Source organism: Monopterus albus, unplaced genomic scaffold (assembly GCF_001952655.1).
Source record: "Monopterus albus unplaced genomic scaffold, M_albus_1.0 scaffold285.1, whole genome shotgun sequence".
Classification (NCBI taxonomy): domain Eukaryota; kingdom Metazoa; phylum Chordata; class Actinopteri; order Synbranchiformes; family Synbranchidae; genus Monopterus; species Monopterus albus.
Genome location: NW_018128165.1, coordinates 485,425 through 497,261, shown reverse-complemented (window position 1 = coordinate 497,261; position 11,837 = coordinate 485,425). Strand labels below are relative to the sequence as shown.

Below are 11,837 nucleotides of genomic sequence, written 5' to 3'. Positions count from 1 at the left end.
GGGACTTTGCGTGCGCTGCAGGATTTTAAGCCATGACGGTGTAGTGTGTTACTAATGGTAACTGTTGAGACTGCGGTCCCAGCTCTCTTCAGGTCATTGACCAGGTCCTCCCATGTAGTTCTAGGCTGGTCCCTCACCTTTCTCAGGATCATTGATGCTCCACGAGGCGAGATCTTGCATGGAGCCCCAGTCCGAGGGAGACTGACAGCCATTTTGAATTTCTTCCATTTTCTAATAATTGCACCAACAGTTGTTGCCTTCTCACCAAGCTGTTTGCCTATTGTCCTGTAGCCCATCCCAGCCTTGTGTGGGTCTACAATTTTGTCCCTAGTGTCCTTAGACAGCTCTTTGGTCTTGCCCATAGTGGAGAAGTTGGAGTCTGATAGATTGAGTGTGTGGACAGGTGTCTTTTATACAGGTAACAAGTTCAAACAGGTCAATTAATACAGGCAATGAGTAGAGGATAGGAGGGCTTCTTAAAGACAAACTAACAGGTCTGTGAGAGCCAGAATTCTTGCTGGTTGGTAGGTGATTGAGGATGTTCGGATCCGGCTCGAAGGACCAAGTTGTTAAAAGAATGTCCAAAGAAGCCACAAAGTCAGTGGAATCTTTCATTAAGGGATTGGTTTACTTGCAGCAATGAGACAAGTCACCATAGGCATACAGAGTTGTCTGAATAAGCTAGTCTAAACATCACAATATGTAGGACAAAGGGAACTCCCTAAAGATGCATTCCAGGTGTTAATCAAGTTGAAAAGAAGATTCAAAAGGAAAAGTGAAATTGAGAGGCTTTTCGCTGATAACCCCTCAAACGATAAACAATATGTTGTCCGTTCATCTTCACAATATATAGCAGGAAAGGGTTTATAGCTGGCTCCTTTACGTCTGGAATGCCATCCCGGCTGAACATATAACAACACAGAGAGTACTGAAAACTAAGATAAAACATGTCCTTCAGTCCACACATGCAGTGTCTCACAGGTCCCTGTGATCTGTAGTCTGTTCTGAAAGTTTAAAATCCATTGAATAACATATGTTGGTTAATATATTGATTAGAACACAGTTTAAAACATACTTAATAATGTAATTTTCATGACAGTGATCAAATACTTATTTCATGCAATAAAATGGAAATAAATTATTTAAAAATCTAACAATCTGTTTTTCTGGAATTTTTTTTTGTAGATTCTGTCTCTCACAGTTGAGGTATACCTACGATGAAAATTACAGAACTGTCCATTCTCTGTAGTGTAAGTGGGAAAACTTGAAAAATCGGCAGTGTATCAAATACTTATTTGCCCCACTGTATGTCAATAATACACATATTGGAAAACACCTTCATTCTTCAGATGATGGACAGCTAACCTACTGTATTTCCTTCACTAGAGTATCAAGTCTTGTTAAATTTATGACTCATCAAATTAGGAAAAAATGCCAGAGTATGTAGTAAAAAATGCATCATTATATAAAATTTGCTGGGCCTTGCAAACCTGTGAAAAAGAAATACAGCAATGAAGATACTAGTGACTGCCATGGGGAATTGGTCAGTGAGGTAAAGGGCTGTTCTGAGGATATCGGTTCAATCCCCAGGCAGATTTTAAAGTCCAACCCCCTCAGAGTGTCGCATCAAAAGCGGTCTGAAACGCTTCAAAATTTACCTCACTATTGTGATGCTATTATTAAAATATATATTATCATATTGAACATAAAGTGCATCCACTTTCCTGGTTGTCAGGCTGGCTAGTCTCTGTGATACTGGTCAAGACAGCACTGGAATCCACACACTGCAAATCTTATACTATGATGTCATAATTTTTTGAGCTCATAAACTTAGAAGACATTAAATACTCAACTGTAGTAAATATGTTGGCGCTGTCCGTCAACTTTTGTTGCAGCTGTGGATGCATTTAACCAACGGTTATGAAAAGGTGTCATAGTTGGCTAAAGCTAAACGTTGCATCTTAACCTCTAGAGTCCCTGCGTCCTCATATGAGGACCGCACAGCTTGGGTTTCCAAAGCTCAGGACTCTAGAGGTTAATGAAGGTTATAATGTTCATTTTTCATTGACAGGCATCTTTATGGCTGGGACTGGAGACTGTGATGCTGATGAGTTGTATTGCATTAAACTCAGATGATTTTATTATCTAGCAGACCTCATGTATGATGTGGCTGCATGCTTCTGCCAACCATTGAAGTTGCAGTTTACATGCATGTGTCCAGACTATTAAAAGCGTATTTACAGGCTGACGAGAACAGGACAGATCCAGTCAACCTGTAAATACACTTTTAATAGTCTGGACACATGCATGTAAACTGCAACTTCAATGGTTGGCAGGAGCATGCAGCCACATCATGCATGATGTGTACATGTGTGTTCTACTCACCACTCCTGTAGCTCAGGTGAGGGAATGAGGCCTGCTGTGCCATTCTTGGTGTTCTCCAACTTTCCCTGCCACCAGTTGTGATCATCTTTAGAGATGATCTGAATGATGTCACCCACCCGGAAGCGAATGCCTGCCTCCTTGCATGGGATGAGGTCATCTTTTGCTGGATCATACTCAAACTGAGCACGTACATAAATCTGTAGGCGCAGGAGAGTGAGACAAAATGTGTTGGGTGCTGACACAGTGGCAAAGAATAGCGCTGTGATCACAGGAGAATATATGGAGAAGAACATGATTGGCCAAGCTACCCAGATGAAGAGGCCATAATAATTACTCATTAAAAAATAAAAACAGCGGAGGGGAAATCAAGAGCATACAAGCCAAAGCAGGAAAGGGCACAGACATTTAGATAAATGAATGAAAACGACCGAACAAGGCTCTTGAACAAATTGTGCCTGTGGGAGTGTTAATTTTATCGACAGCTTATGCACACACATCCACATTTTTTAGTTGCCTTCTGTGTCCACTGACAAGCTAAGTCTTGATAGCTAGCATGGGATCTAGACATGACTGGGATGAAGAACTGAACTCTGCAATGGGGGTGGGAGGACTTGGGATCTACTTCTACATGGGGCCCACTGAGATATCTTACCTTGATGGACAATTTGTCCTTGATAGCAGATCTGGAGATCTAGGAGGTTGAGAGCATCACACACACATCATGCAGTAGAAAATGTAGGGGGGCATACACAAAGGAGGCGTGTGTGATGAGGGGATCTGCAGTTGGGTTGTACTGCTATTTATATATACTCAATCAAGTGTACCTAATAAAAGGAGGAAGTGGTGACCAAAACAAATCAGGGTGCATAATATTTTCCATGTCACAGACTGAATTTCTTTCACTATATGACAGGAAATGTCATATAGTGAAAGAAAGCCGGCTAAGCCTTGATAGTGGAGTGGAGTACCTGATGTAAAGATAATAGATGGAATGGAAATGGAGGTACACAAGGGTGATTTTAAGTACATACATGCAGATTAGGACTTTTTGGGATGAGTGGTAGTTTGTCACATCCGTAACAGATTGTGAGGCCAAGAAAGGAGCAGGCAATTAAACTGGATGAGTGTGGTTGTGGTGTAAAGGAGGAAAAAAAACTCACCTGACGGCCTTTGGGCTGAATCATTGATGGCAGATCCTGGGTGGAACCACATTTTATTTAGTATTTGTTTTATAGAACAGCATATGATAAATGTGTAAAAACAGGGCAACATCAGATTTGGTGATGAAACTGTATGCTTTTATTTTGATAGTTGCCAGTCGGAGGTAAACTACATGTGTTCATACTTAGAGCTGCCCCCTGAACATTGAATCATTAGTCAACTGAGGCTCTTCTAGTGTTTTTATTTTATTATATGTTATTTTTTGTCAGCACTGTGCATTACAACAGAAGGCAGCCCTTGCTTTTTTTGTCACTGCTTTCTCCTGATCTTGGTGTACCAAGCAGAATACCCACTTCAGTGTAACCATGGATGTATAAGGTCCAACGGCACTATTTAGCAAATTGCAGAGCAAGGAAAAAAAGGCAGCAAAACACACTAGGACAAGCGACATAAAGGTGAGATTGGTACTTTGCTATAAGTGTTTTCAAACACTGTGGTCTGCTTTTACAAGAGAAAAGACTGTCTTGACCATGTGTTGCATATGTGAGTCTGGTTTGTACACCCATCTCTATTAAAGTGTAATGCACAGCTGTTTACTGACCGTTTCTGCTACATGCATATATCTGAATGGGACTAAGAAGGTAACAAAAATGCACAAGGAAAAAATTTCAATGAGGAATTATAAATAGGAATCAAATATATATTCTTTATTAGTGAAATTTGGCAGACAGTAACAACATGCGCTGTGATTAACTGATGGGAGAAGCTCAAACTTGTTGGTAAACTAGGCTATAACCATGTCTCGAAAGACATGCCTATAAGAGCATTGTTTCAACAGAAATGCAAGTATGCTGCCTTTCTCGTTATTCTGACAAATCCAAATCCGAATATGGCAGCTCGACATTATGTATTGTCAGTTTAAATAGGTTGCAATTTACATCTTGCATCATATGTAGCTGTCTTTTATTGATTTTTAAATGCTCAGAAATATGTCCCTGTCACTCTTTTGCATTTGAATACTGATGTTATTGTGGTTGAAATCATCAGTGAAATTCATGCCAGTTGGTTACAGCCCCCAATGTTCCTGTTACCACGAGGACCACTTGTGCCTTCACCTTCCACATCTTTTCTAGCTCTTCTTTCAGCCCTTGGTATTTCTCGAGCTTCTCATGTTCCTCCTTCCTGATGTTGCTATCGCTTGGGATTGCTACATCTATCACTACGGCCTTCTTCTTCTGTTTGTCCACCACTACTATGTCCGGTTGGTTGGCCATTACCAGTTTGTAGGTCACAAACCAGTCCATTACCAGTCCGTTTGTATCTGGAAATCCCACAGGATCTTAGCTTGGTCATTCTCAGCCACCTTTGGAGGTGCATCCCATTTTGACTTGGGGGCTTCCAGCCTGTACTCGGCACAGATGTTTCTGTACACTATGCAAGCCACTTGGCTATGGCATTCCATGTATGACCTGCCTGCTAGCATCTTGCACCCTGCTGTTATGTGCTAGATTGTCTCAGGGGCATCTTTGCACAGCCTGCACCTGGGGTCCTGTCTAGTATGGTAGACCCCTGCATCTATTGATCTTGTACTTAGAGCTTGTTCTTGTGCTGCCAGGATTCGTGTCTCTGTGCTGTCTTTCAGTCCAGCTTTGTCCAGCCACTGGTAGGATTTTTTGAGTGGTGTTTGATTCCAGCATGCAGTTTGATGGCGTGTCTCTCAACGATGTACTGCTGTCAGGGCCTGACCTAAACAACACACTTATAGGCGTGCTCCTTCGCTTCAGAAAAGACCCTGTTGCTATCACAGCTGGCATTGAGCAGATGTTCTACTGTTTTGTTGTCTAAGAAGAGCACAGAGATTATCTCAGCTTCCTGCGGTACGAAGGGACCTGTCCAAAAACGTGGTAGACTACCGGATGAGGGTACACGTCTTTGACAACAGCCCCTCACCAGCAGTGGCCATCTATGGGTTGAGAATGGCAGGGAAGGAAGCGGAAGCTGAATATAGGACAGATGCCTGAAACTTCATATAGCAGGACTTCTATGTAGACAATGCATTAAAGTCTTTTCCAACTGAAACAGAGGCTATTGATGTCCTACAGAGGGCCCAAAAATGCTTGCCCTGTCTAATCTACATCTCCACAAGATTGCTTCCAACAAAGTGGAAGCAGTGAAGGCCTTTCCCCCAAAAGACAGGGCCAAAGAAATCAAAGGCCTCGATCTTTCGACAGATAAGCCACCAGTCCAGCACCGCTCTTGGTGATGAGGAGGTTCAGGCCTATGCAGAACAGCAGCGGGGACAGAGCATCTCCTTGGTAGATACCGCACTTGATGTTGACTTGTGCAATTGCCTCGAAGTTGGCCTCTAGGGTTGTTTTCCACATTCCCATTGAGTTCTTGATGAAGGCTGTTAGAGTCCAGTTGATGTTGTACAGTTCCAAGCATTCCAGGATCCATGTGTGAGGCATTGAGTCATAGGCTTTCTTGTAGTCAATCCAGGCAGTGGGCAGGTTGGTATGTCTGGTCTTGCAGTCCTGAGTGACTACTTTATCAACCAGTAGCTGGTGCTTTGCTCCTCTGGAGTTACTACTAATTCCTTTCTGGGTGCTGCTCATGTATTAAGCCATGTGCCTGCCCATCTTGACTGCTATAATGCCTGACAGGAGCTTCCATGTTGTGCAGAGGCAGGTTATATATATGTATATAGATAGATAAAGAAAGAAAAAGAACAAATAGTCGGGTACAGCCTTAATCATACTGATCATGATCCAGATGAAGTCAAAGATATAGTGTTTTGATGGCATGGACCTTTTTTGATTCAGATCTACTGAAACAATGAGGAACACAACACTGGCATGTTGAACTGAGGAGAATGAACCAAAGTTTGGACCTAGAAGGGGAATGTTCCACCTCCTAACAAGCAAATAAGTAGAGTAAGGGGCTAGCGGATGCATCATGTCGCTGACTATGGAAAGACTAGTGTGTGTGTGTGTGTGTGTATGTGAGAAAGAGAGGGAGAGACAATGAAAAGAAGCAGAAACATACCAAGATGGAGCTTGTGACACTAGCGTGACCATTTGCAGGCGACTGTTGGGACAAATCTGGTGACTCTTTCTGCCACAGAAAATACAGTAACAGTTTTTCTTTTGTAGAATCTGCACATATATATAAGCACTTGTGTGTGTTTGTGTTCCCCTACCTCGCAAGATACAGACTGGGACCGATAACTGGGTACAATCTTGAAGGTGATACTACCCCTCATTTCTCTCTGTGGGACAGGGGGAAATGATACATCAGTGCCACAGCTGAAGCATTTTTAATTCTGTTTGCCACCCTGAGTTCACGCTATTAAATAATACTGTTTAGTACAACTATTACTATATTAATCCACATGCCTATGACATGAGTTAATACAATTCAGACCTGCTATTCAATGTGCTGAGTGAAAAAAAACTGCATGGTGAGGATTCTGGTTGGTCAAAATAACACTAAAAGAGAAACTTACCAGCATCTTTTGGAGCTGTTCTACCGTCTGATTGGCAACGCTGATGCCATTAATCTCTCGAATCTCATCTCCCACATGCAGCGTCCCTAAAGCCAAGAAATAATTAATAAAGCCCACAAATTAGGCTCTTGAGTTTTGAAACATCAGCGCTTCACAGAGCAGAAGCCAGGAAAAAACTCTATTTTTGTCCTCCCCAGCTACATACATGAGAGGGTCAGAATATTCGGAACACCTCTAAATATAATGTAGTCCAGTACAACACCACCTTTAACTATGACTTCAGTAATAAACATATAACTGAATTTATACATTTGTGACAGTTTTACCAAAAAGTGAAACATTTTGAGCTTCATAAACACAGATGTTAAGGATGTAGTGTTGCACTGAAGTGCATACAGTTGTACCTAATAAAGTGGCCGGTGAGTGTATGCATCAGTAAAGTATGCTTGCACATAGTGTTTTTATATGAATGCATACCTTGTCGATGAATCATTCCACCGTGCATGATGCGAGCCACGATACAGTGGTTAAGGTCATTCATTTTCAGAGTAATGCCCTAGAACAGACAGGCAGAGGTTCAGTGGGGAAACAGCAGTCTTATCTAATCATGCAAGCTTAACAATAACTTAAAATCCAGCATGCTGCAGCATGTTGGGTCATAGTCCTATGTGTTTCCACCGCAGTCTAATGCATTATTATGGTCTTGTCCAGAGGCAGGGCCAGCTGAGACGCCCCGCCTGCCTTGCTATATTCACCTTTTGTACTTAACTACTGTGTAACAAAAGTTTGGGTTTGTTGTTGTTTCACAGGTGTATTTCTGCTGCTTTCATACAGCAGACATGTTTCCTTTTCCCCTTATAACAGAATGGTACTGCTTTCTTATGCAAAACCTACTGCAAAATAAATATGTCATAGGTCATAGTATGCTGAAAAAAACATAGAAGAAATCCTCTGGACGTAGTTTTAGGTAGAAGACATTTCACCTCTCATCCAAGAGGCGTCATCAGTTCTGTCCGACTGGTAGGGAGCGGTAGGTATTTATCCCACTGGGTGGCGTTCCATTTCTTTGGTGGCCAACAATGTCTTCTAACGACTGAGTTGTTAGGTTCTGGTATCGGCGAGAGTCTTTACCAGGCTTTGAACCCTCACGTGTGGACCGACGCCTTTTGTTCTGGTGTGAATTGGGGTGAAAATGTTTGGATAGAGATTTCAAAACAGAGTTGTAGATGGATGACCAGTTGTGTCTTAGTCCACCACCCCTATTTAGTGAGGGGTGTTCTATTTGGACAAAAATAGCTTCCTTGACTCCTCTCTCAAACCAGCGATGTTCTCTGGAGAGGATCTGGACTTCACTGTCCTCAAAACAATGTCCCCTTTGTCCTTCAGGTGGAGGTGGACTGCTGATTCTGGTCTACTGGACTTGGCCCTCCTGTGTTGGGCCATGCGTTTGTGCAGCGGCTACTTAGTTTCACCAATGTACAAGTCGTTACACTCCTGACTACACTTAATTGCATACACCACATCACTCTGTTTATGTCTGGGTGTTTTGTCCTTAGGGTGGACCGGTGTTCCCTGGCTTAAAGTTGATTAGGATATTGTGGTTGTGGAACATCCTTTTTAACTTCTCTGATAAACCAGCTACATAAGGGATCACAGTGTTATCCCCTCTTGTTTCTGGTTTCTCCCTGTTGGTGTTGGGCCTCTTCCTTACTTTGGTGAAGGCCCACTTGGGGTATCCACAAACCTTAAGGGAGTTCTGGATGTGTAGTTTCTCCTCCGTGGTCCCTTCTACAGTTGTGGGCACTTCCTCTGCCCTGTGATTTAGGGTTCTGATGACTCCCAGTTTGTGTTGAAGTGGATGGTGTGAGTCAAAAAGCAGGTATTGGTCCGTGTGTGTAGGTTTCCGATATACTTCTACCTTCAGGCTTCTGTCCTGATTTTAACAAGTGTTGTCCACGTAGTGGAACCAATGGCTGGGAGCGTTACCAGTGAAGGAAGACAGGGATTTGTCCTCATATTCTTCCATGTACAGGTTGGCAACTGTTTGAGACACCGGGGAGCCCACAGCACAGCTGTGTTGCTACCTATAGAGGTGCCCCCTAAACTGGAAGTAGGTAGTGTTTAAACAGAGTTCCAGCAGAGTGCATACGTGTTCTGGGGTGAGATCAAGATCAAAGATTTTTATTGTCGATTATTATTTTATTGTCGACTATATGTGCAGGACATACAGAAAAATTGAAATACTGTTGGGTGAGGTTAGTCTTTTTTTAGTTTTTTTTCTGCAGAATGAATACTTTGTGCTACTGTGTCACAACAAAACAATGTGATCCTTCTACTATGAAGTGGCTACAAAGGCTAGCCACCAACTGTTTTCAATAAAAATGGGTTTATAATTACAAAACTACACATCATTTTACCCATAACCAAAATTTCCTGCAAAAATCTGAATGTGTGTGTATGCTTTCTGTCTACACACCATGGGCTCATCAGTGTTCTTCTGAAACTGGACCAGGCGAACCCTGGTGACATTCTCCAGGTCCATGTCTCCACTGGTGCTGTCTGGAGAGTCACCGTTCAGGTAAGGTGAAGTGGGCGGGGGGGTCACCCTCAGTGCCTCATCGCTGTAGACCTCATGAGCCACCACATCGTGGGTCTGCAGCAGTGCCTTGGGCGTACATGGAAAGACATAAATGTTAGGACTCTGATGGCACACACACAGTATGCAAGTGGCTTGCTCTATTGCTGCATAGAGTGTGACTTACACTAATCATATCACTAGCACACTATCTTTCTACAAACATCTACTGGCATCATTTGGCAAATGAACAAAAACAACATTTACACTGTGACAGTCATGGGGACTTGGAACAGCTGGAGCTCAAGGCTTTGAACATATGTGGCTAAAATGAACTACATTAAGATGTTTACAAAAGCATCAACAAGCAGTTGACAGTGAAAACCCACAAATTAACTACATACTAAGTTGAGAAGAAAACATCTTGAATCGCTGCCTCATTAATAAAATAATACACTACACAAGAAAAAGGGAAAATTATTGTAAGTGAGACACATTTCTCCCCATGTGGTTCCATGCTAAAGCCACACTCTTAAATGTCTGTGGCAGGATGAAAACGCCCATCAGCTCAGTTCAGAAACCAAGGCGAGCTAATTGGATTGAACCTTTGAACCTGCACTCAGTTCAATTAAAAGACCAAAAGTGCTCTTTTTGTTTTCCTTACAAGAGACAAACTGATTAGCAGTCATTTTTCTGTTCACCCTATCCAGCTTGTCTTTCTGTACATGGCACATAGCAACACTGTTGAGGCGGGTTTGAGTCATGGTGCTGCGTAGCCATGTTTTCAGCCGCTGGAGGCTGAAACTTCTTTCTGACTCTGCTGATGACACAGGCACAACTAGGAGGAGATGAGCAACTGTTTCAGCTTGGTTTTCTGCATCTTAATACTGCGTGGCAAAAAAGACAGTGGTAAGTGGTAGCTAGGTCAGACAGGACTGTGAGACTGCATAAAAAATAGCCTACTTGTGCTAGCATCATACAGCTCCCTATCTAACTTTGTTAACAACGTAATACTAGCTGCTGGGGTGGTGAACAGGGTACATGATGGATATTAAGTATTTATCAGCAGATATTCCATGTGACAGCGAGTTTGGCTTCACTAATTTACTGTGATGCCGTGTTGTTCACATTTACTGCCTCACCTTCAGACTGCTCCATAACGTTTGTTTCTCTACACCATCTCCTTAGCTGTCTCCAGTCGTCCTGAATGCTAGTGTAGTGATTTGTATTTGCCTCTTCACCCTCTAACTGGTGGATTTGCTGTGGTTTCCTGTTACATCTATCACTCAAGCTAACCTTGAGGAAGGGGGGGATGAAATGTGTTTTTAGAAAAAGTGTGGGTGTTACATCCCGCACAGCTGCAACGTGCATGCACTGGTGGTCACTGCAAAAGTTACTGGAAATAGACACTCAAGCCCTTCAACACATTCTTCCTACAGCTCTAATGCTTCTGTTTCTGCTCCTTTTTCCTCTTCATAGGTCTATCTCTGCCTGAGGGCTCGCCAAGATCAGGTGCTAAGCAGCTTTGCGGACAAGGGAGTTATGTGGATTAGAGCATGGATCCAGCTGCATATTTCTGAACCGAACCAAACCCGATCTGAGCCTGACGCAGTTGAGATGTACAGTGTTTTCCCCCCCTTATCATTAAACGAAACAGACATTTGAGTGCTCCAGGTGTCTAGCCTAGAGTTTGACCTACATGTACGAAACCGACCCAGACCCGAACATAATTTATACATTTCTGTCCAAACCTGGCCCCAGCCCTCAGATACCGACAGGTTCCCTCGTGCTTGGTTTGGGTATCCACACTCTAAGAAAGATCTCCACATGTGACACAGGAAGATTGTAATCCAACATACCAATAAGCAAGCTCTACAGGCACAGACAAAACCTGACCTGGTGAGAAAAGTTAAGAATGTATAATACTACTGTGTGTATGATTCTGTAATATCCCACCATGAAGTGCGGCTGTGTAAGGATCCGTCTCAGCTCCTTGGCCTCCATGTTCTCTGGGTAACAGGAAATGGTTTCCAGTACCTGGTGGGGAAAAGAAGAAATAAGCATGAACTTCAAGGATACAGTCTCCACTGGCAGGTTTGATAAGTGCTAAAAAGGCTCTTCTATAAAATGAACCTTTTTACATTAATAATCATTATACATAAATCTAAAAACCATATGTTTGTAATGGGTGTTCTCACTGGAATTTGTCCC

The 11,837-nt window shown here is 42.7% G+C and overlaps 1 protein-coding gene across 2 annotated transcripts in view; it reads right to left on the bottom strand.

The window, feature by feature from the left end:
- Positions 1–11,659, bottom strand: part of LOC109973235 (peripheral plasma membrane protein CASK-like) — a 17,403-nt gene extending 5,744 nt beyond the window's left edge. For both annotated transcript variants that reach the window (XM_020622659.1, XM_020622660.1), the window contains exons 1-9: positions 11,583–11,659; positions 9,528–9,716; positions 7,529–7,607; positions 7,052–7,137; positions 6,746–6,814; positions 6,592–6,660; positions 3,546–3,581; positions 3,038–3,076; positions 2,386–2,582 (exon numbers count right to left, since the gene is read on the bottom strand). In XM_020622659.1, the coding sequence (XP_020478315.1) occupies positions 2,386–2,582; positions 3,038–3,076; positions 3,546–3,581; positions 6,592–6,660; positions 6,746–6,814; positions 7,052–7,137; positions 7,529–7,607; positions 9,528–9,716; positions 11,583–11,630 (812 nt within the window). In that variant the 5' untranslated portion in view covers positions 11,631–11,659. The remainder of the gene's footprint in view (positions 1–2,385; positions 2,583–3,037; positions 3,077–3,545; positions 3,582–6,591; positions 6,661–6,745; positions 6,815–7,051; positions 7,138–7,528; positions 7,608–9,527; positions 9,717–11,582) is intronic.
- Between the last annotated feature and the right edge of the window lie 178 nt (positions 11,660–11,837).